Raw genomic sequence first — 25101 nt, 5'->3', positions numbered from 1 at the left:
TCTCATCCTTGATGTTTTGAAAATGGGATTTGATTGAGTTTTTCTATTGTTCTTGATTTTGAAATAAATAAATAAAAGAAAATCACTTGGCCAGGGAAACCTGATCTCACCGCTCCCCTGCCTGGCCCTGGAAGCGGAGGAATTGCACAGCTCCCCTTGGCAGGCCCGTCGGGCGGCTGCTGTCCCCCTTTTCTTCCTCCCCCCTCCCGTCAGCCCGGGCATTGCTACTACGGCGATCGCCACCTCATGCCGAAGGAATGTCGAAAAGTATGCGCAAGTTTCCAAAAGGAGACCTCCTTCACTGCTGGAGGAGCATATATCAGCTCGTGGCAGCCGTCCACCTTCTCAGGCGTTTCGTAACCGAGTAAACTGAGAGTTGGGAACAGCCCTCTATTAAGTAGCAGACCAGGGAGAGGTTCTTCCCACTTGGAGCCGGCAAGCCGTCCCAGACAGACCCTCGTCCTGGAAGCTCTAGAAACCGCGGGCCACTCGTTTCTTCTCCTCCCAGCTGCGGCTGCCGCTCCTCCTCCTCCTCCTCTTCACACTCCTCCGCCTCCTCCTTTCTGCTCCGCAGTCGCCACTACTGCTGAATCTGCGGAGAGCTGCTCCACCACCAGGTGCCACCGGAGCTCAGCCTCTTGCTTCTGTCTGCTCTCACATCCAAGCGCCAGGGCATCCACGGATCCCTCAACAGCTGGAGCATCTCTTGTACATCAGCATAGAAGACCCTGCTGCTCTTGCTGCTGCCAGCACAGGTCTGTTTGTCTCATTCCTCTCATCCCTCTCCCCATCAGCCCCACTTTTTTTCCTCCCCTTTGCAGCTCCCACTCCCGGAGTAATTTCCCCGGTGAAACAAATGGTCAGATTGCGCGCACGCCTTTGAACTTTAGGATGAGATTGTAGAATTTGTAGGGATGTATTCCGATATGAAATATTGAGTCGAATTTTTTTTTTAATTTTGAGGGAAATAATAATATATAATGTACACACATATATATTTGTTGTTGCAAGATCTGTTACCTAGACGTGTGTGCGCGCGCTTGCTTGATTAGAGACACTATCCCCCATATTTTAAATTAAAAAAAAAACCTAGAGGGGAGTATTTTCAAGAGTAATTAAGAGTAGTGAGTGGTCTTAGTCCTGAGGCATTCATAGTATGCTTCCGAGTGATTTGGATTTCTGCCTCGAAATTTTATCACTAGACTATAAAACTGTTCCCGAGAATTTCTGTGCGTAGTTGAAAAAGGCAGTGGTGGAGAGAAAACTTTCACAAAGTAGAGTGATACTTTAGAAGTGAGGCTCTATTATCTACCACTTCTCATCCATCCGCAGTTCAAGAAATGGTGTGAAGTTCACTAAAGGAGTAAACCCCACCTGCTTTTCTAAAGAAAGCAAAGATTGTGGATTCAGTATAACTGTAGGTATTCAGCTTGAGAGGGAAATGTTTTCCACATTGTCTGGAGAAAGGAATTTCCTTTAGTTTTCCTATGCCTGTTTCTCTGGAGAAAATTGTGAAAGGTATGTGTCGTTGGTGCCTCCTTGGCTTTTTCACAGGAGCGGACCTCACAGTTCTGTGAAAACCCTATTTAAGAGATTTCCACTTCAGCCTTTCTGCCAGCTGTAATACAGCTGGCAGAAAAAGAAGGGAGATAAGATCTTTCTGGGAGTCAGTCCTACTCCTAGGCTCCTAGTTAGGATCTGCTGGAGAAAAAGGGCAGGTGAGGCTGTGTATAAGTGCTGGAGGGAACCTCCTCTTTGAGGGAGTTGGATCTGTTCGAGTTGACGCCAGAATTAAAGAATTTGCTCTTAGATGGAGGGTGGGAGAAGGAAGAGGGGAAAGATCTTTCTCCCTCTGCTCCCTCTCTTCCCTGTTCCTTCCGCCCCCAACAGACTCCATTCCTATTAATTTTCATTCATGAAAGCATAGTTGTGAGACATTGACTATCCTTTGTAGTCAACTAGAGACGGTTTATTTAAAAACGCTGAATGAAGGGTTGCTAGGCAGCCAAGCAAATGTTTTGGCTCGGTTTTTTTTTTTTAAGGTTTTATTTTTGGAAAGATGTATACGGAATGCCAAGAAGGCAGTGACTAGACTATATATTTGTGCGCGCGTTACTTCAGATATCCCAGGCGGAATGATTCCTAGTGCTTCGAAAAAGTAGCCAATAGGGGGCGAGCTAAGGCAAGGGAAAAGATTTGACGACCACCTTTTCAAAAATTGTAATCTTCACAAACTGCATAATGATTTTAGGAGTTCCACTTATACGTTGTTGTTTTTCTTCGAGCCCAGCAACCAAACGAGTTAAAGAGCATTTAAAACAACAAAAAGCCACATGATAGATTGGATGAGGGGAGAGAAAGAAAGACTAGATTTGTATTTTGTGATTTTCACATACTGAGGCAGAGTTGAGAAACGACAGTGTCATTACATAAAATAAACATTTTATTACATTCTTGACTTAAAAAAAGGAGCGTCTAGGAATTTTATATTTATCAGGTCTTTAAAATAGTATACGAAGGCTAGAGGATACTCTTCAGCCAACACACACATAACAAAAACCCGCTAAGTAAGGAAATCATTCTTAGGGGATATATCAATAATTTGAAAAGATATTGTTAGATCTTGTCAACTTATTTTCTTAATTAAAGAGAGTTTGATTTTTGGTTCCTTTTCTGAATTACAAACTAGTGTTCTCTAAAATAAGAGTCTCTATGGAAACCACTCAAGGAGAAAAAACCCTTGGGTTGTTTCCTGGATAGGAGAAGTTCCTTTGAATTTCCTATAGAATTGTCCTTTAAGTCCTTCAATAATTTCTGTACGATATGGTCTTCTCCCTCTTTCTTTTCCTCCCTCCCTCCCTCCTTCCCTCCTATCCTTCCCTCTTTTGCTATTTCTCTTCTTCTTCTTCTTCTTCTTCCTTCTTCTTCTTCTTCTTCCTTCTTCTTCTTCCTTCTTCTTCTTCTTCTTCTTCTTCTTCTTCTTCTTCTTCTTCTTCTTCTTCTCTTCTTCTTCTTCTTCTCTTCTCTTCTTCTTCTCTTCTTCTTCTTCTTCTTCTTCTTCTTCTTCTTCTTCTTCTTCTTCTTCTTCTTCTTCTTCTTCTTCTTCTCTTCTTCTTCTTCTTCTCTCTTCTTCTTCTTCTTCTCTCTTCCTCCTCCTCCTCCTCCTGCTCCTATTCCTCCTCCTCCTTCTCCTCCTCCTCCTCCTTCTCCTCTCCTCCACTGGCACTTTCCCAATCACATAAATTACTGGGGAATTTTTATTTGAAGTAGACCTTATTGTATTTCCCTTAAAAATCAGTGTAGCTTTCTTCACATGATAGGGTAAGTTAGAAGAGATAATTTCCCTATTCGACCATAGCTAAATTAGACTCCATTAATGAAGTCTTTAAATGAAGAGTTAAAGCTAACCAATTGTTGTTGATAACTAGAACTGTAGAAATTTTATTTTGAAAAAAAAAAAGATTTCTGGAAAACAGGCAAGATCTTTGCCTTTCCAATTGCTTGGCCTTGTTTTCTTTTTAGAACTATTTTCCTTTCAGCTTGTATAAACGAATGATCAGATGTGAAAACAACACTGCTGGAGGAATGTGTCAAGTTTCAAGCTTTGCCTTACATTCTTCTGTATAATCTATTTCAGGCCTTAAAGAGTCACATATTTGCAAGCATAACAAAAAAGTGGGGGAGTAGATTTTTTTAAAATTACATTTTCCAAATTATCCTGAGACCACTAAAGTACAGTTAAACTAGGAACTAGAAGCTGACTAGAATCCCCAGATGGAAGATACATTTAGTTGATGGAGGGATAAAATGACCTCTGAATTAGCCATCATACTGCAGGATGAAGTCATGCATAGTCTTCCAAGGTCTTTAACCCGGGGCTAATAAGTAGGATGAATCTTCAGGAAAACAGGACGGGCTTTAACTTGAATTATTCCTCAGTACCAAGATTAACCGCTTGTCTGATGAACTCGATTTCCATTGCTTAGGTCACAATGAGTGCATTCTTTATTTGCTGGACTAGACCACAGTGCTATATTCATGCATACAGATAGATCTGTTTTTGTGTTAAATTGACTTCCAAGTCTGGCAGTTTTAACCTGCCCCCTCAGGAGGTGCGTGTTTCGGAGGAGGAGGAGTTGGGGAAAGGGGAAAAGTAGAGATGTTCAGGGCTGGAGCAAATCCAGAGGTCTGAGGAGGTCCTCAGCCTTTTGATATGTACTAATACTTTGCACTTTCTTCAACGCAGATCCATTCATGTGGTTGTGACTGGAGAGGGCTACCATGAAGATTCGGCTACATTCAGCATTTGCTGCCATATGTGCAGCCTTCCTCTTATCTTCGATAGAGGCAGAAGGTAATGACCCCCTTTGTTGCTTGTCTTCTTTTTATTTCTTGAAATGGTGATTCAGAATTTGAGAAAGGGGAAAAAAAGAATCGATCCATATCTTGTCTTATTTGCTTGCTCTTCGTTCTTGGTGTGTTTGCTTTTTTCTATTGTGACTTCTGTCCTTAAAACAAACGCCTCTCTTTTCTTAAGGTTTGTTTATTTCCCTGCTACCCAGGGTCAGCCAGCTCCTTTGTCTTGCTTGTTTAACTTTGCACCCTCCTTTGTGGATTTCTCGCTCGCTCGTGTCTCTCTGGTGTGCTGTCCACACCACCTTTCCACTACAGCCTCCTCCGAAGGAATGGACCCATTGCGCTAGTGCCCAGATGAAGCTGTTATTCTTCTCCAGGCTCCTCGGCCCGACTTTGCAGCTAGCTCTCAAGGAGAAGGCGCCTGTGCAAACAAGAAGCCTCCGATTAATAATCAGGCGCCCTAGAGCGCTGGCACTCGCTCTCGCGCGGCTGTTAATTACCTGGCTGAGTGCTGCGAACTCAGTCACATTACACAATAAAATACTCCAACAGAGCCTGGCTCCGTGAGTCTGTGTGTTTTGCTGAGAGTCGAGTGCTTCGGCTGGCCAGGCCTGGAGAGTGAGTCACGGATGCAAAGGCCACAGGGGAGATTGGGGGTGGAGAGGAAGGGAGTGCCAAGCTCGGGGCTCTAGCTGCAAGTCTTCCAAAGCCAGCCCCGCAGGGGAGCTCCCTAGCTGCGGTGCCCAGGGGCTTCCCCAGCTCTGAAACACGTGGGTCTCAGCCCCGGGGAGGAGCCTCAGGCTCTCCGGGATAACCCAGCCTCAGTCTGGCCAAGGCAGTTCGCCGGCAGCTTTAGGGCACTTTGTACTACGCGTCAATATCCGCCTCCAGCTTCAGTCTCAGCTGGTGAGGGTGGCTCAAGTGTTAGTTCGGAATCCAGGCGAAATGAAGGGATCTAGCATCTCTTTCATTTCCCAGTTGGGGAACGCAAGCACTTGAACAGGAGAGGGTAGAGTCTTGTTGATTTGATTGAATCACTAGACGCAGCCTTTTCTGTTTCTGCCTTTTAGGAGAGTCTATGTTTTCTCCCTGCCCAACAGGTTTTTTATTTCAATTTTCTGTGCACCCAATGTCTATATTTGCACCAGGAAGCCAATTTTGCTGAAAGTACGGGGGGAGGGAGAAGAGAAGTAAAGGAGAGAAGAGGGTGAAAAATCATTAGTATCTTCAAAACACAAGTCTTCATTATGGAATTTACTCTAGGAGGTTCCCCATTCTTCCCAAACTCTTGGAAAAATGAATGGGACTTGATGGGTAGCCTTGAAGAACAAATTCCAGTCTTTGATTGAGTTTCACAAGGTAGGGCTCAGGTGGGTAAATTCTGCAGACCGAAAAAACTCGTTCAGGTGACTTGTCATTTGAAAACCTCTCCTTTTAATGAGTTTGCCAGAACATTAGAATTTTAGACTGAAAAGGGACCTTAAGGGATTATCTAAATCTTATTTTGATTTGCATGCCTCAACCTATTAAATTGATGTCATCACAAAAAAACAAAATAACCAGCTAACAGAGAAAAATGAATTTCAGGTTTGGTTTTTTTTGTCCTACTTAATCCTCTCTCCCTCTTGTGCTCCCTTCTTAGTAAAACTGAAATTTCACTAGATCTGTAAAATGAGGAGCGTTGGATTAGATGATCCCTAAAGTCTCTTTTAGTTTTATGAGTCTGTCTCCTTTTATATATAGGCCACCCAGGTGACACAAGGAAAATGGTGGATGCAACATAAGGAATATGTTTGAAGTTATTGTTATATTACAGGGAGTTTTTAAATGAACTAGGGAGAAAACTTATTTCTGACCTTGTTTCTTGAGAATTTAACAAGGAAGAGGAGTTAAAAAGTTGTCTTAGAAGATACTAAATGAAAATTTATTATTTATGCTACATATATTACATTCTTAAGCTAAACAAACAGAAGAGAGGCCATCTGACAGTATGTGGTACTATTTTGTAGTAACCAAATACAGTCATTTAACACCTTTGCAAATTTGGTACTATTTAACAGAATTCTGCATAGTCCAGAGCCATATGATACTTTAGTAATTTAGGGTTCCCTAACTCCAAAAGCATACTAAAAATGTGTGGAAGAATCTAATGAATTTAGCCCAATGACCCGATCAAGACCAAATGACCTCCCTTCATTAACTACCTACTGACCTTTGGTTAAGAAGCTACCTATGGAACCTCCATTTCTTTATCTGTAAAATGAGAGTTAAACTAGATGACTTTATACCTAGGTAGGTATCGCTAATGTTTACATCTTTAAGTGAAAATTTTTTTCCATAGTCAAAAGTGATTGAATGAAATGTTGAAGCAATATTAGAGGATGTGTTGGAGTTGTCTTAGGGTAGAATTAGCCCTTTGTAACACTTTAGATCTCCTTGGTAATCATGCAATTCAGAAAATCTTCAGTTACTATCTTTTCAATTTCTTATTTCAAAGATTTGTATATAAAAGAAAGTTATGGAAACAATTATTCATTCTCCAGAATCTTTTATATGAGTTATTTTTTTAACTTTTAAAATGTTTTCAGAAGTGATGGAAATCTCTTAGATCCTATTTTGTGAATATTTTAGTGAATTCAGGTGAGCTCATGATGACTGTTTTGCTTAGTAGTCTTTTAAATTATTTTTTTAGTTGAATTTGTCAGGACAACAGAGAGAATCACAAGGGATAGATAAAAATGAATATGAGCAAATAGAGTATGAGTAGGAAAATTATTATAGATATTTGTAGGGCGAAGTCAAGGATTTAACTATCATTTCTTGAAATCGCTCTTAAAATATCTTTACATAATTCATTGAAGGAGCTAATGGATTATCACAAGTGTTGAGTATTAGAAAAAATGGAGAATTCTTAGGAAAATAGATTGGGAATAATATAAACAACATAATCAGAATTGGATGAGATGATGGGTAGTCTGTAAAGAGTAAGTAACTTTGCTACTCATTTTCTTCAAAATTCTCTTTATGCCAACTATCTCTAATAGTTAAAGAATTTGCCATATCTTTGTCTTCACTGGGAGAAAAGGCATTTCATCCTACTAATTGTTTCACAGTTACATCTTTTCTATCTTTGGTGTTTTGGGCAGGGCTAATTTGTTGTTGGAATTGTCATTCTTCATTTTGGGGTGCAGTTATGGATGGTGAAGTAGATAGAGTGTCAGGCTTGGAATTAAAAATTAGGAAGATTTATTTTCCTCAGTTCAAATTTGGCCTCAGACTACTATTTACTAATTATATGATCCTGGGCAAATCCCTTAATCTAACCTGCTTGCCTCAGTTTCCTCATATGTAAAATGAATTGAAAAGGATATGGCAAACCACTCCTAGTATCTCTGCCAAGAAATGAGTTCACAAGAGTTTGAAATGACTCAACAACAATAACAATCATAATTGTACTCTTAGATAGCTCAGAAATAATAGGATGCTCCAAGATGTTTGTCAGGAAACATTTTTTTAGGCAATAGAGTGGATTGGTGTATTTCAGGATGTTTGTTGGGCACTTTAAATTAGAATATAAGCTCAATATGGGCTAGCTATTATATAAGGAGACAGTGGTTTTTGCTTTTTTTTGTATCACCAGATCTGAGCAGTGGTCCTTGAACACATTAAACTCATAATAAATGCTTGTTGATTGATTACTTAAGTTTCAGGTTTAAATTTATTTCTACCTTCTACTGTGTTATCATAATCTTGGGATTAAAATGGGACTAAAATATCTCATTAACTCATCATTGCTTTTATCCATTCTCTTTCTATGTGTTCCATCTGTGTCTACTCATGGATATGTTTTATTTCTGTTATCATCATTGATCTTCATTGTTGGGTTGTTGTCCACACTTCATTTTTTTCTGTCCACTTGATTTTCCCATTTATATAGAAGTTTCTCTTTTCTTCAAATATTCTTCTAGGATACATTTTAGACTTCAAGTATTCCATAGAAATGAAAGTTTAGATTGATTTATTACTTTTCATTTTAATGGACCACTTGTATTTCAGTTTACCCTTATGACAGTACTTTCTTTGAACTACATGGAGTGACTATTGCATTTCTAGTATACATTTTGCTATTTAGATAAGATTTTTAAAGCTCATTCGTCAGTTTTTTTTCTGAGGATATTATTTCCTTGTTACTTGAGATCTCCAGGAGAATTAAATTGATCTAGAAGTTGAGATGAATTAAATATTGTTGTAATTAAAATGTTATTTTAATCATTGCCTACTTTATAATATTCTTCTTTGATAATTCATCGGTTTTTCTCTTGTCAATGTAGATAGTCTATACAGTAATGTAGAATTCAAACTATGAGTGCCCATTCAGTGTGATGCTAACCAATATCTTCTCATATACTATTGAACAATGTAGAAAGCATTTCTGTTTTACAGTACAGGGCTGACTGGCTCATTCTCTTGCTTAACAAACTTAAGTATGCCCCTATGATTATTTATATCAAATACATACTCCTCTGGAATTTAAAGCTATTTGCAACTTGGCTCCAAGCTACTTTTCTGGCCTTATTATAGATTATTTCTCTTTGTGTAATATACAATTCAGCCAAACTGACCTGAATACTATTTCTCACATGTGATATTTCATCTGATGTCATCTTTTGTGTAGACTTTCAACATGTATGGCCTTAATGTCTCACCTCACCTTTGCTTCATGAAATCCCTCCTTTCCTTCAATGTTCAACTCAAAGCCATTTCTTATTTCATGTACCTATCCCAATATTCTTCAGCTGCTAGTACTTCTCCACTCTTGCCACTGTTATCTTGAATCTGATTTGCATACATTTTGTAATACTTCTATACTAATGTTATAATAATATTATTTCCTCTCTTCCTCTCATCCCCTTTTCCCATGTAGCATAAACTACTTGAGTGCAAAGATATTTCATTTTTGTCTTTGTAGCCCTAGAACCTAGCATAAGGCCTAATACAAAATTGGAACCTAATAAATATTTATTGATTAATTCATCAAATAGCTATTTTAATTTCCTTGTTTAATGATCATTTATTTAGGAAGAACAAAGCTAATATGCATTTTATATAAGCCTTTCACTATCTAATCTCAAACATCAAAATTTAGAATTGGAAGGAACCTTAGAGATATCTCTCTTCCTTTCATATGATGTCTCAGAGATTAAGAAATTGGCCCAACATCATACAAACTAGTATTTGGAAGAATCAGGATTAGATCATAGGTTTCTTGTTCAATAATTCATTGTTTATCATGCAGTTTCCTAGATTGAATTAGACATGAGGTCAATTTAACAATGAAGTGAACAAAGTTATACTGATTGGGAACATAGAGACAAAATAACTAGTTTGTTAGAAGAATGTTTTCAATTTTTGATTAATTATTTTGCTGCCCTATTTATCTAGCCTAAATTTATTTCTTAGTTTAATATTTCATTGACCTTTAAATGGAAAATACAACAAATTTTAAATGAGTATTTGTTGAATATAATTCTTATAATAAAAAATACCTATACATATTCAACATTTTAAGGAATATGTTAAAATGCAAATAATGATTGTTTTCCCCTTGTGTGTAATAATGGATTGGAAAGAATTTCATCATTAACATAATGCCCCTTTCAGTTTTGTTGCCATGGAAATGAAAAGAAGTTTCCCCAAAAAAATTAAGGAAAAAAATTCTCATACAGTACTAATACTGAAGTAGTGTTTTAGCTTCCTCTAGCCCTCTACCTCCTTTTTAGTTTGTTAACATAACTATGATGTTTCTGGCTCTGACTAGGAATTCTCCTTTTCCTTTTTTGGATGCATCTTATTCAAAACTAGTATGTTGGACATCTCCTTTTTCTGTAGATTTAGGATTCCTTTGATCTTTGTGGTGGCCAAGATAGAAGAAATATTTATACTTTTACCTTTTCTTTTTCTCTTGGCAAAATATTCAGTCAGACACAATAGTGGCCAAGTATTGTTGACCATAAGTATGATTTTTATTATGATGGAGTTGGTTAAATGAGAAATGCAAATTTAAATACAAATTCATTTGAATTTTCTGGAGCAACACTTCATGACTGAATTGAAAATATTTGTTTACCAACAATGTAATTAGACATAATTTAAATTAATTTATGAATCCTTTAGTATAAATATCATTTAAATACAATGAAAGGGTGTATGTTTTGTTACTTAAAACAATCATATCTAAAACTATGAAAAATAATGGTTTCTAAAGTTATTGTTTGAACAAAGTATTTTTCAGCAAGGGCAGTATATCTTAGATGATAGTACTGGGAGTTTGGAAGGCATTACTTTGAATCCTGACTCTGACACTGATGGTATAACCCTGTTCAAGTCACTTAACTATTATGTGTCTCAGACAACTCTCCAATAATCAACTAAGCCACAGAGAATTGCAATTGTTTTTAAATCATTTAAGTTACCTAATTTGTTGGTAATAATAAAGCTCTGTGAATTTGTAAAAAAGAAGTCTTAAATACTATAAATAGTTTATTACATAAAATTAGTGTATACTTCACTTGTACTTCAGAATATGTTCTGTACTAGAATAATTGATCAGTGAGTAAAATGCCTAGTAGTTTAAACAATGATGTTAGAGAATTTTACTATCATTAATTCTTAACATTCAAATCAGTAAATGGATATTTAATTACTGTCAATTCCCTGTACTCCTCCTTTTTCAGTTCATAACTATAATTCTTTTATGTTAAGTAGTTTAGGATGAGAATTAGAGATGGCTTGCAAATTAGATAATTCGTTATTTCCTGGAATTCTAGCACTGATAGGTTTGTTTGGTTTTTAACCTTCTTATGACAATAAGTGTTGTCTGAGAGAGAGTTGAGCCTAAAAACTGCTTGGGACACAGGTTAGGTAAATCATTTAATTTTTTCAGTGTTCTAACCTACACTTTAAGCTCATAAATTGCACAGAAAGTGCCAAGCACTGGCAGAGTTCCTATATCTAGTAGGTCTAGTTCCTATCTCTCATTCTTTTAGAGAAAATGACATGGTAGCTTTTATTCTCTTATAGGTATATCTCATAAGAGTTTCATAATGTTAAACTTTTACTCTTCTTCAACTTGACTTGTCATTCTCACATGCCAACACCAGCAATTTTTTAAACCTGAAACATAAGATGATGACAATATGTAATCAATGTCAGATCTAGATGATTATGGATGAATAAAAAATTCTTGGTAGAAAAGGGGATTCACTGTGTCCATCCTTCTTGTCTCAGACTTTTCATTGCGGATTACCATATCTGAGTTTTTATGAACAAGTTAAAAGCCTTTGAAATGTTAAAGACTTTTCCCTACAGTCATTTTTTTTTTCAAGTTGATCTGGACTCTCGTCATTTGGATATCAAGTTGGGCTGCTGCCCTTCAGCACTTTTACCCTAATGTCTCTGCTGCATCAGGTCAATTTTCTTCCAAGGTTGGTGGTACTATTTTTCCATGTACTGATTTTTTTCAAAGCATGCTCAGGCCAATTCTGTCTGCCTTTGCATTAAATTTGTCCTGAGCCATTGCTATTGGAACAATATTTTATAATGATATTCTTAATGTGTGTATACTGTACTATTAACATCTGTTGCATGCTCATAGAACTAAATGATGATCAACTATTTTGTTTTTTAGCAATTTCATTACAGTAAATAGAATGTTGAATTATTAAACTTTGCATGTAGATTAATAGTCTAATCTCACTGCCTGTGTATGGATAGTAGGAAAAATAACATTCATTCCAGCACTAGTATATCAAAATAAATATAAAAATTATTTTATCCTTGGAAGTGAGAGTTCATTAAAAGAAGTGTCTGCTTAATTCGTTCTATTTTCATTAAGCCATGTTATTAATATTGCATAAAACCTAACAGCAGTTAAATTAAATGATTTATGTCTTAAAGCTACTATTGTATTTCAATTGACCTCTATTTACATCTAAAAAAGATGATCATCTTTCATGGAAAAAATAAACAAGACCTCATTCACAAGGAATATGAGGTTTTCAGTCAGCTTGGAACATAGACGGACTGAATATAGTATGACTGAAATCCACTTGACTTTGAGGACGTGTTCAAAGAGTCATATTTAATATACTTACCATGCACTGACAGTGAGTCAGTAAATATACTGCATGATGAGGCATGAACATTTTAGAGAGAATATCATTATAAAATATTTCTGGAACGTCTTTGTGTAATGACCATTGTACATGGAGGCTTTTGTTCATTGTAGGACACTAAAAACAAGTCAACATTTCATTTACACATGCATGATGCTGCAAAATGGTGTATGTAAACTTTTTCTTTCTGTACTTTTTGGTTATTCCTGTCATCAACTCCTACAAGTTTTTTTTTATTTGCAATCATTTGTTCAGATCACTGATGGCTTCTTTACTGTTTTCTTTAAATTCTGTAAATAAATGTCCTTAAATATACATTGATGTTGTCTTTTCATGATTAACCAATGTTTTGTAAAGGTCCATACTGGCATTTTAAGCTAAAATGCCACATTTAGTATGGGGTACACCTGCTGCAAAGTGGAAATAATAGTGTTTACACCATGGAAATCATACCGAAAGTTGGTGTACACTGGTAGAATATTTGTGTTATGAATGTTTGTATCATAATGTTAACATGATTATAAATTATGCTAAAATTGGAAATCCTTTATTTTGGAATTAAAAAACTGCAAATAAATGAGTATTCCTATACATTTCAAATACATATTTCCTTATGAAATATAGCATTACTAAACAAATATTTGATAATTCCCAAGATCCTTCTGTAGTAACAAAATTAATTCTGTTATCTCTGCTATGGTTTCAGATTTCTTGAAACGCAAACAATAAAAATAAAATAATGCAGAGAGTCAATTAAAAATAATCAATTATTTTATGCCTTTTGGAAGAAGAGTATTGTATTAGCATTCTAAATTATCTTCTGGTATTGTAAGCAGGTTGTGATTTGGCATGCTTGTTCCAGTTGCACTCAGCATGTATCAAAAGTCCCTTAATTGTTATGTGAAATGTTTGCATATGTGGTTATTATCTGTGACTTCATTGTATATGTATTCAATTATGTTTTCCATCATGCTTGAACTTGCTGGTCATTCTTGAATGACTCAGCAACTCAAGAACCACATGTTCTGTGCTGTCTTCTGTGATATGTATACTCTCTGATGTTTTGTCATATTTTGTCAGCTTTTATTTTATTCTTTTCCAACAAGATATGTTCATATTTGTTGGAAACAAATTTATGCAAAGACAATCTTAGTAAGCTTTGCTGAACACAATTTTCATTAACATTTTAATTTTCTGACATTCAAAATTAACTAATACCCAATTTCTTTTCCAGTTGAACCACCTTCAGACTTGAATTTTAAAATTATAGATGAAAATACTGTTCACATGTCATGGGCAAGACCAGTTGATCCCATAGTGGGTTACAGAGTAACAGTGGATCCTACAACTGGTAAGTTACAGAGATAATAATAGAAGATTATGAAATCTCAGGGCAAGAAAAAACTTTAGCGATCACCTAATCCAACCACCATTTTTTTCAAGATTTCGAAACTAAGGCTCAGAAAAGTTCAGTAAATTGGATAAAGTTATATAAGCAATGAAGGGTAGAGAAAGAAGTAGCTAGCACTCAGATCTCCTGATTTCTCCTTCAGCATTTGAAGTTCCAGCATTCCTTGATCCTATAGTTTTTTTTTTTTTTTAGACACAGCTTATCTTATTGAAAACTGATGTATAGGAGTGTGTGTGTGTGTGTGTGTGTGTGTGCTGAATGTTATATTGAAGCAATACTAATAGTCTTTAATTGCTTTTTAAATATTCAAACTTTTTGACGTTCTTCATTTATTATCCAATCCTTTAGCAATTTAAAGGCTGAAGGCAGCTAGGTGCTATAGTACATAGAATATTGGACTTGAACTAAGAAAGATTCGTATTTGAATCCTGTTTTAGACATGTAGTTGTGATTCTCTGGGCAAATACCTTAATTTATCTCAGTTTCTTCATCTGTAAAATAGGATAATAATAGCAGTTACTTCACAGGGTTGTTCTGATGACTGGGAGAACACATGTAAAATACTTTGCAAAACTTAAAAATTTGCTAAGAAAAACAGAAAGAAACTTGAATTGTAATACCCTATACCTCCAGAACCTAGGAATCATTATTACACCATGATGGTGTAATGAGGAACATTACATTTCTCTAGGTTGATTTGGGTATAGTGTTGATTGGAGGCAATGAAATAGCCATGGTGATCTTTATAGACTTTATATTGAGATTTTTTTTAAAGGAAAAAAAAAACCATCCTTCTTGATTATTTTTAAAAAATTGTTTCTAGGGTTAATAATATCACTTAAGTATAGAGAATTATTCTTAGTTGCTCCACTTTTATATCCAAAAACAATTGGGAAAGTATCCACTTCCATTGACATTGGCTGGTTGATAGGGATATTGGTGGCTTGAGTGAGTGTATTAAAGACTGGAGTCAAAAAGCATTTATCATATAAACTATGTTTGTATATTTTTATGGTCTTAAAAATACCAAGGGATTAAAATAACATTTTATGAAGAAATTTAGGAAATATTCTTTCTTCTTATCAGATTTATGAACTTGAAAGGAAATGGAGTGTCTTTTTTTCTGTCCTTTTTGTTTTCCTTCTATCCCATCTCAATCCTTTCCCTCACCAAATTTTCCCTTTCCCACTAATAGCCCAGTCACAAAAATGCAGTTGAAGTTACCCAATTCATTCATACCAAAATATTACTGCCATTGGAAAGGGGAACATTTTAGTTTCCAAGAGAGGTTGGAAACATTTGATACTGTGTACTGCCAGATTTTGACTCTTGATGGTAGACTCTTGGTATGATAGTATCACATTTCAGTTTTCTCTGCTCTTTGGGCAAAACATGAACTAAAATAATTGATTAAAAGTGTAATAAAATACTTTGAAAGTGGAGGTTTTTATACTTTGTAATTATAGTGGGAATCATCAAATGAATTGCAAGGACCTCACAAGTATATATGTTAGACAAACTATATTTGCATTTAGGGAGTGAGAAGAGCCAATTGCTTTTCATATAAGTGTTCTATCTTTTGACACTTGAATATGGCCATGAATTCCATTTTCCTTATTTTCTTTTGTTATATATTTCAGTTTTGAAATAAATTCTTTCACTTGATTTGATATCTAGTATGAAAATTATTTTATAACCACCAATATTTAAAAATAAATTGCACCAAAAGAACAATTATATCTAGGGGAGGTCAGGACTCAGAATCAGGAAAAATTGGGTTTGTCCTACTTCTGCCACATACTGGTTATATGACTTTGGATAGATCATTTGTATATCTCCTCAATGTTTGAGGCACCTCTAAGAATGTAAATTGCATAGATGTTGCTAATCTCTGTTGATAGAAAGAATTTCTTCATGGCAAACTCTGCATACCAATGAAATCATAGATTACCATAAATTTAGAGCTGAAAGGGATACTAGAGATTGTCTCATCTAACTTCATGTGATAGATGAGGTACCTAGAGAGGTTTGTGACATAGTAAATGTCTAAGAAGGATTTCAAGCCAAGTCTTCTTGATTTCAATTCCTTATCTACAATGCCATGTTGCTTCTCATCACTATCTCTTTTTCCTCCCCTCCCTCTTCATCCCCAAAGAAGAGCTATGTTTTTTCCAATTAGATCTTTAATTATTATAATATTTAAGTTTCTGGATATTGAATGTGAGCATAGCTAAGTAACTATGTTGAATAGCTTCATGTAATTAGAAGTTTTAATTTCGAAAGACAAATAAAACCACATTTAGATGCCTGAAAAATTATGTTTCAGATTTTGTTTAAATTTATCAAGGGATTTTATTTTTCTGTTAATTTGCTGGACATAGTTTGATATATATGGATTTAAATATTTATGTTGAAATTGAGGATTTTTACTTCTAATCTGTTTTTTTTTTTCAGATGGGCCTACTAAAGAATTTACCCTTTCTGCTAGTACTACCGAAACTTTATTGTCAGACCTTATACCTGAGATAGAATATGTTGTGACAATAACTTCTTATGATGAAGTGGAAGAAAGTGTACCAGTTATAGGCCAATTGACAAGTAAGTATTTGACTTGACAGTTTTTCCCCTATGTTTCCCTTTTATTTTGATAAAACTATCCAGGTCTTTTCTTTTTTATCTTGTAATTACAGTGGTAAATTAGTGAAAATCATCATTACTTAATAGAATAAATGAGGGAGGTTTTTTCTTTCAATTCAAAGACCTTGTATAGTAGCTAATTTTCACAAACTGACAGAGATTTAGATTTATGAATAAACATATGGCTGTAAATTTCATCTTATAATAATAATAATCAATAAGAATAATTCCCGGTGGCAATCAAATGTGGATCTTGTAGAGATTGTATAAAATGAAATCTAGCTTTATTGCATAGATAACTTGGACAAAATTTTCAAAGAAAGAAAAATGAGAGGTATTTGGCTTCAAATTTGTAGTTGGGCAGGTTTCCCAAAATGACAGCCATTTGAAAATGGGGCTTTGTGGGTGGGGAATACAATACTAAACAGAATAATAATTGAATGATTGAATGAATAAAGAAGTAGAAACTACATTTCTTAATCAGCAGTGTAGTTAGAAATCCTATGTCCTCAAGTGAAAATTTTAGAAGGGGCATCTTTTATTCAAATTCTCCAGCCTCTGTATAAATTAGTGTATTTGAGTAGTAATGGTATATATGGAGACTGTAAAAAGAGGCAACCCACAAAGGCTGGTTTTCTTGCATGACCACACCTTTCTTTCCTTTGTTTTTGCAATGTCTCATGCTGTCCAGAATCTCACGAGGAATTAATTCTTAATAAACTGAGCTATAGTTGCCTACTATAAGTTTTAAATGTTGAACTGAGGTGAATGCACTTCAGTGTTCAGTGGGTCTTTATAAAGATCTTGGATAACATTTCATCAATCCCATTTGATGTATAAAAACCTAGTTAACTTTGAATTGTGCCTTGGTCTCTCCATGTTCTTAAGAGATTGCTTAGTTAGATGATGTAGTACAATGGTACCAAGTATCCTACATACTGTTTTAGAAAACTACAACATTAATATGATTAATGTTATATTGTATTTTGATTTATTTTGTTAAACATTTGCTCTTTACACTTTAATCTTATTCTACCTTTAGGAGTTTTAATGGCAAAGGGTCTTGAATTTGAAACGTCTAGTATAATTTATATGGAGGCAGCTAGGTGGCTCAGTGGTTAGAGTTTTGGACTTGGAGTTAGGAAGACCAGCACTCAAATCCAACCTCAGACATTTTTGACCTGTGTGACCATAAGCAAATCACTTAGCCTTATGTTTACCTTAATCCACTGGAGAATGAACTAGCAAACTATTCTAGTACTTTTGTTAAGAAAAAACCTATGGTCTACAGTCACAAAGAGTTGGACATGACTCATTAACATTAACAACAGCAGCAGCAGCAATAACAATAATAGTCTAATGTAGTGTTCTTCTCTAAAATATAAAGTTCTCTGGGAGCAGATTTCTTGGGGGTTTCTGGGAGAAGCCTTAGTTTCAGCTTAAAGTAATAATCACCCCAAATGCAGCCCCGAGTTAAAATCCAGATCCTATATTGTTTCCTTCAAAATAGCCCAGTTAGCTTTCTTAGAGATCTATCTCTCTCCTTGGTTCCAGAAAGCTCTTCATGCAAGATCTTTGTCTCTTCAGCTTTAGCCTCCAGCCAGTACCAAGGTGGAAAATGGAATGAATCTGATTCCGCCTCCGAGAGTGGGCTTGTGGTCTAGTGGGCTTCCTCTTTAGTGGGCTTGAGAGCTCCTTCTTATATATGCTCTCTTTAAAGGTGTAAATCTTGTGGAACTCTAATAAGTACTAAGTTCATCTAGAGAATTGTTAAGTACCCTGCTAAACAACCATTGTCTCTATAAATCCCATTGACTTAGCACCTTGTAAAAATTCTAACAGTCTAATATACAGAGGGCTGGTTTTAGAGTCAGGAAGCCCTGGATTCCAGTTCTATACTATGTCACACACCAGCTGTAGGAATTTGGACAACTTAATTAGCTTTTCAGTGGCCCAGAAAACACTTTAAGATTTGAAGTTGTAGCAAAAACTGTCTAAATCAGTAAAAGGTGGCATACACATCAGAAATTCCCTTTACAGACAAAAATCACAACTTCCCCCATATGTGTGTGTCTGTCATATACATATACATATATATATATTTAATTATATATAAGCATCATATAGAATATGTGATATTTAAATTTTATTATGATCAAAGTATTGTACAAGATGTTCCCAAAATCTTAGGGCAGTTTGAATTATTAAAGATTAAGATTGCCCCAAGACTTTTGGGACAATCTATATAGGTAAATAAGCATTATTCTATCAGGAATACACACATACACAGACATACATGTATACATATAATTAATTCATTCACAATTTATAATCACAATGTCTGATAATGCTGCAATTGTTGAAAACATTAGCCTACTTAGTTCTTACTATCTGGATATACACCTTAAGTTGGAGATATACTGCTGCTTCCTTGCCATTAAGTCCTTGTGAATATGACTCTGTTATTCTTTTTGGTAATTGTGCTTTTCTTGGTATGCTTTGGTTCAGTTCAAACAGGTGGTCCGGGAAAGCAAGGGGAGAAGAAACCAGGACAAAGTGAGATACAAAGTGAGTTGTTTTTAATCCTTTTGCTTGACTAGGTAGCAATAATGAATTAAGCATATATGGAGCTTTCCTAATTCCTCTCATTATTGAATATTACTTGACTTTGTATAATGTAAATTATTCAATTAGTCCAAAGAATTTGTTATCATTAATTCAGAAACTTTGATCAAATTATAGTGTTCTGACTTTTTTACTCCTTCCCTCCCATTTTACCCCTAATTTTAACAATAACAGGTCTCTTCTCCAAACATGTTTTGTTTTGATACTGAGTTATCTTATATCAGCCTTATTTTTTTTTTCACTATCAGCAGATAGATTTTTAATGTGTTCATTAGTGGCATCTTTTGGATGTTAATAGTAAGTGAAAAAGTAAACTCCTAGAAGGACTTGATTTTTGTCTCAAGATAAGGCAAGTTGAAAAATCTCATTTAAATGGAGAATTAAAAAAAAAACAAAAACTTAGGTAGATTTAAAAGTAAACTACATGACTGAAGAAATGAATATACAAGGACTAGGAAATTGGAGCAGCTAAAATTAAAGCAAAATTTCTTTTCTTCCAAATATATGGATGTACCCAAGCTCTTCTTTTGATATTTCCAGCATTACTGTTTTTAAAGCTTTTCTTAATTTCAGATTTGGCCTCCGCCTACCTCTTTGTAAGATCTTTCTACCAAGTTGATACATTTGTAATCAAATTGAAAAAATTTTATTTCAGTTCAGGTTTTGGCATTATTGGTCTCCTTGTATTAAGGAGTATTGTATTAAATCTCCTCACTTAATGGGTAAACCAAAATAGAGGGGATTCTTGGATTGCTAATTTTGTTACCCTGTAAAAGTTGAATTTATGAACTAGGATATTAATAAAAATCTTATAAAAACAAAGGTCTCTTTATCTGGAGATTTTCTCCTTACAGATCCCTGTTTATCATTCTTTCCAAGGTCCATTAATCTCAATTGAAATTTAGAGGGAATGCAGTTACTATAGTAATATTTTCCCCAAGTCAATATTTTATCTAAATCAAAGCATTACATTAATCACTGTATTTCTCATAGTTTTAAATCTGTCAGTCAAATCTTTTGCAAATATATACATAAAAACGATTCCTACCATCCCCCTTTCCTCAACCTAGACATACATTTGGTCTTTGAAACTTTCCAGTATGCCTTCCCTCTTCTTACCTATAAACTCTATTTTCTATGCCCCATCTCAATGAACTAAGAGTATAGAAGCATCTGAAGAAATATATTCAGTGCTTTCTTACAAAAGCCAATTCTCATGAAATTCAAACAGAATCAAATAAAGAAAGAGTGAAAATATTTCATTGTTATCCAGTGAATTATTTTTGATGCCTTTAATGCCTAATTACCATTAGACCAGCCTTGAGTACTTCTGTTTTAGAGATTTTAGAATTATTTTATTGCATTTTAACAATAATCAAGGAGAGAAATTTGAATATTCACATTTTCAAATTAATATTATTTATTCCTCCTTGATACTCTGAAAATATCATCCATTAGAAATTCGTTAAAAGTATATATAAGTTACCTAGTATAAGTGAATTGAAAATTGAAATGATAAGATCCTTGATATTTAAGTATAATTTATTAAGGTGTAATACACATATAAAGTGATTTTTTTTAAAACAACCTTGTGCTTAGCAGATACCAAGGAAAGGGCTAAGATAATTAAGACTTAGTTTGTCCTCTTAAGCTTTCAATTTTGTCAATAAGTTTATTATAAAAATGAGAGAACTATTAATACGATATAAAAATATTAAATTGAATTTGTTAAAATGACTAAAATTTAGTTTGCAACTTTAATTCTTCCCTTGCCCTTCCCTTTTCTTTCTTCCCATGAATTTTCATCATGATGCTGAAAATGCTTTGTTCTTGATGGATTTCTACTATATATTCCTACTGTGACAATACAATAATATATGGACATATCCCCTATATAACCTATGCATACTACTTCCATAAATGAAAGAGTTTAAGTATAAAAAATTTTAAACTGACTTGTGTTAGGGTCTATGTTCTACTGGTAGTTGGATTTACAAAAGTATTTTAAAAAGCAATGCCTTCTATATATTTCAGAATGCTCTCTCAGTGCCTGGACAGATTTAGTTTTCCTAGTGGATGGCTCATGGAGTGTGGGGAGAAATAATTTCAAATACATCTTAGACTTCATTGCTGCCCTTGTATCTGCTTTTGACATTGGGGAAGGAAAGACAAGAGTTGGTGTTGTCCAATACAGCTCTGATACCAGGACAGAATTTAACTTAAATCAGTATTACCAAAGGAAAGATCTTCTTGCTGCTATTAAAAAAATACCATACAAAGGTGGAAATACAATGACAGGTATGATTAAGAGTTTATTTTAATTTTTAATTTTAATTTTTTAAAAGTCTAGGGCTTTTATTTGGGGGGGGGAGGTGCTGGAGAAACTAAATATATTCAGGAGAAGGTAATCAGAGTGGTGAAGGGAATCAAAACATGTGCTGTGAGGATTGGCTGGTGAAAATGGGATTTGTTAGCCTTTAGAAGAGATGACTTAAGGAGAAGGTAGAACCTGACTTAAGGAATATGAAGGTCTGTCACAGGGAAGTGAAATTAGGCTTTATTCTTCTTGGTCCCAGAAAGAAGTTGTGTAAATGAGTAGAAGTTATAGAAAAGCAGATTTTAACTATATCTATCTATCTATCTATCTATCTATCTATCTTTATATCTGTATCTATCTATCTTAACAATTAGGGCTGTCCCAAAATGGAATGGGATGTCTTGGGTAATATTAAGTATATTGTTTCTGGAGGTTTTGTGGCAGCAGCTAAACAAGTCTCTATGGGAAATAAATGCAAAAGAAATAGAAGTTGGACAGATAATTTTATACTTTCTAACTCAATCTTTGATTAAAAAAAAGCCAATAATATATTGTCCATTTACTTATACGACAAAGGGATTAAATTCACAATGATTTCTTTGTCCTAAAATATTCCTAACATATACCAAGTCATATGTTTCTTTCCACTTTAGGAGATGCTATTGATTATTTAATAAAAAATACTTTTACGGAATCAGCTGGAGCAAGGGCTGGCTTCCCTAAAGTAGCAATTATTATCACGGATGGAAAATCTCAGGATGAAGTGGAAATTCCAGCAAGAGAACTTCGAAATATTGGTGTTGAAGTTTTCTCATTGGGTAAGTTGTATTGTTCCTTAATATCAGTTTATTAGTATGTTAATCAATGGAATGTGGATGAAAATTAAGGCTTTTTACAGGAAGAATTGCTATTCAAAGAGTAGAGTGCATTTTCTTATATTAAGTAAGAGATCTTAAAATAGAAATTGAACTTTCCTACTCTTCTCCTATACTTAATACACAAAACAATTATGATTTAATGTTCATTTTCTATTATAGACTTTGACTTTTTAATGGTCATTAGTTTTAATATTTGTAATATTAATAAAGATAATCATTATATATTTTTCTTGTTTCATATATAATACATGAAGAATACAAGAATTCAATTAAGATGTACCTTAATTTATACCCTACAAAGATTTAGAGAGGTGGTCTTGTCTTTATAGAAAAAATGATGTAATAGTTGGGATGAAAGTTAAGCCTGTTTTACCAATATTCTTTTTTTAGTTATTGATTGAGTATATTACACAAAGCTATTTTGTTGTTGTTCACCAACAAATATTTTATTCAGCAAGTATTAGATAGTCAGCACTGTGTAACAAATTTTGGGAGATATCTAGAATGACCAAGCCATGGTCCAAGCTGTGAAGGAGCCATAAAATGCATTGGTAATGTGAATACTTATAAAATGATTATGAAATAAAGTCTTTTCTACTTTGGATCTGAGCAATATGGAAATACATGTCTCTACTAGGGAAATCCTTGTGCCACACAATTCACACAAGATAAGGCCATTTTGCTTTCTTATGGACTCCTGTCTTCATTTCCATTTCTCTCTCTCTCTTTCTCTCTTTAAGGTATCAAAGCTGCAGATGCAAAAGAACTCAGACAAATTGCATCCCCACCTTCACTTAAACATGTTTTCAATGTGGCTAACTTTGATGCAATTGTAGATATTCAGAATGAAATAATTTCTCAGGTGTGCTCAGGTGTTGATGAACAGCTGGGTGAATTGGTCAGTGGAGAAGAAGGTGAGTTGATGATAACTTTGTGAAAACAGCTTAATTTCTTTTTTGCTCTATTTTTGATTTTTAAAGATATAGACAGGGCTGACAGCTTGTTTTTGTTGAGGAAGCAGATGAGATGGGAATCTGAATACACTAGGGGAAACTTCTTCCACCAATGCAGAATGGTTTGTAATTTGTAGTAGAGAATTACCTGCGTGCAGGTTAAGGATATATGTTTTGTATACTACATACTATATATATATATACTATAGTATACTATGACTATAGTATATTAACCAAACCCGTCACATAAAGATTTAGATATAAAAAGGCAGCACAGTAAATTTAATTAACACAATATCCTTAACTCAGTTCTTTTGGACAAATTTTGAATTGCTCTTTCCTTCTAGAGTCTTTTTCTTACTTGGCATTTGTATTCACAGATTACTATGGATAGTATATTTATTTCATAAGAAATAATTTATTCTTTTCTTAATAGTTGTTATTTATAAAACATTTCATGTATATTATCTTTTTTGATCTTTAAAAGAATCCTCTGATGTTGGTGTTTATATGTATTATTATTATCACCATTATACAAATGGAGAACTTGAGGTGCCAAGAGGTGAATTGACTTTCCCAAACATAGTTGTAAGTTTAAGCCTAGAACCGTTCCCAGGTCATGTTTGTGCTTCCCCCAGTCTAATATTGTCAGATGAGATACACATATATGTATGAACATTATTTTTATTGATCTTAAAGAAAAAGCACTTTCCAATTACAATATTCCCCAGTATTTTTTCAAATATTAGAGGATTTTTAGAATCTCTGAAAGATAAGTCAGTTTCATATATATATCTGGGAATTTTCCTTATTTAAAAAACTTCTTTCAATTCATGTCTTCTAATGCATGGAAGAAAGACAAGGATGTTAAAATATCTGACTGTCAACCTTTTGTGCAGTCTTGATAATTTTCCCTGAAAGTTTTTTTCCCATCTTCTGCATTCAAATGGAATTCTAAAGCATATTCTAAATAGATGAGTACCAATCTCAAAAAGTCCTTTACTACTGAAATTGCAAGTTTTTGGCTTTCTTTTGGTAAATTTTTATGGGCTTTAGTTCTGTCATTTAGAATCTTGCCTTATAACTTCATTTGTCAAGATTTTAAAATTTTTATTTCATTGTCTAATTAGTCTACTAATTAGTTCCCACCTCTTCTAATTTAGAATAATAAAATTTTTGTATTTGGTAGTTGGAAAGAACCTTAGTTTATTTAGCCTGGTCTCCTTATTTGTTCCCATTGTCCATTCCACTTTCTTCCCCCCCCTTCCCCCGTCTTCTTCCATGCCTTTCCAGCTTTCCCCTTTCTCTCTGTTTCTCTTCCCTTACCCTCCTTATCTTCTTTCATTCTCTGCAGCTCTGTCCCCTCTCTCCTTTTCTTCACCTTTTTTCTTCTTTCAGGCTTCTCCTCTCTCTCTTAATCCCTTAATTCTTCTTAAATCCTCCACTTTATCTTTATTAGCCTGCTTTGACTTTATATTTGGTTTATCCAGAGACTTACAGTTTAGTCCTCTTGAATACAACTTCCTCTTTTCCCCTCAGATCACTCATTTTCATTTACTTTTTTTCTCTTAGGTTTCACGTTTTTGCTTTTAGGCTTTCCTATTTTTTCTTGGCTCTATCCTGACACACTGTTGTTATTGCTGCCTAAATACTCTTACAATTGTAAGATACAGTCTTACAATATGCTTTGTCCCCTTTTCACTTTTCTCATACTTTTCACTTCTTTTACATATAACTTGTACTAGCTTTA

At 34.5% G+C, this 25101-nt stretch overlaps 1 protein-coding gene across 2 annotated transcripts in view; it reads left to right on the top strand.

Annotated features, from left to right (window-relative positions):
* Positions 1-327: 327 nt before the first annotated feature.
* COL12A1 (collagen type XII alpha 1 chain) overlaps positions 328-25101 on the top strand; it is a 142152-nt gene continuing 117378 nt past the window's right edge. The window contains exons 1-8 of one of the 2 annotated variants that reach the window (XM_051997277.1): positions 328-755; positions 4247-4354; positions 13765-13881; positions 16396-16539; positions 19087-19146; positions 21238-21501; positions 22174-22338; positions 23139-23312. In XM_051997277.1, coding sequence (XP_051853237.1) covers positions 4282-4354; positions 13765-13881; positions 16396-16539; positions 19087-19146; positions 21238-21501; positions 22174-22338; positions 23139-23312 — 997 coding nt within the window. In that variant the 5' untranslated portion in view covers positions 328-755; positions 4247-4281. The remainder of the gene's footprint in view (positions 756-4246; positions 4355-13764; positions 13882-16395; positions 16540-19086; positions 19147-21237; positions 21502-22173; positions 22339-23138; positions 23313-25101) is intronic. The other variant, XM_051997275.1, reaches the window with a different exon arrangement.

The sequence above is a fragment of the Antechinus flavipes genome, chromosome 4 (genome assembly GCF_016432865.1).
Source record: "Antechinus flavipes isolate AdamAnt ecotype Samford, QLD, Australia chromosome 4, AdamAnt_v2, whole genome shotgun sequence".
Classification (NCBI taxonomy): Eukaryota; Metazoa; Chordata; class Mammalia; order Dasyuromorphia; family Dasyuridae; genus Antechinus; species Antechinus flavipes.
This window is presented reverse-complemented; position numbering and strand designations above follow the sequence as displayed.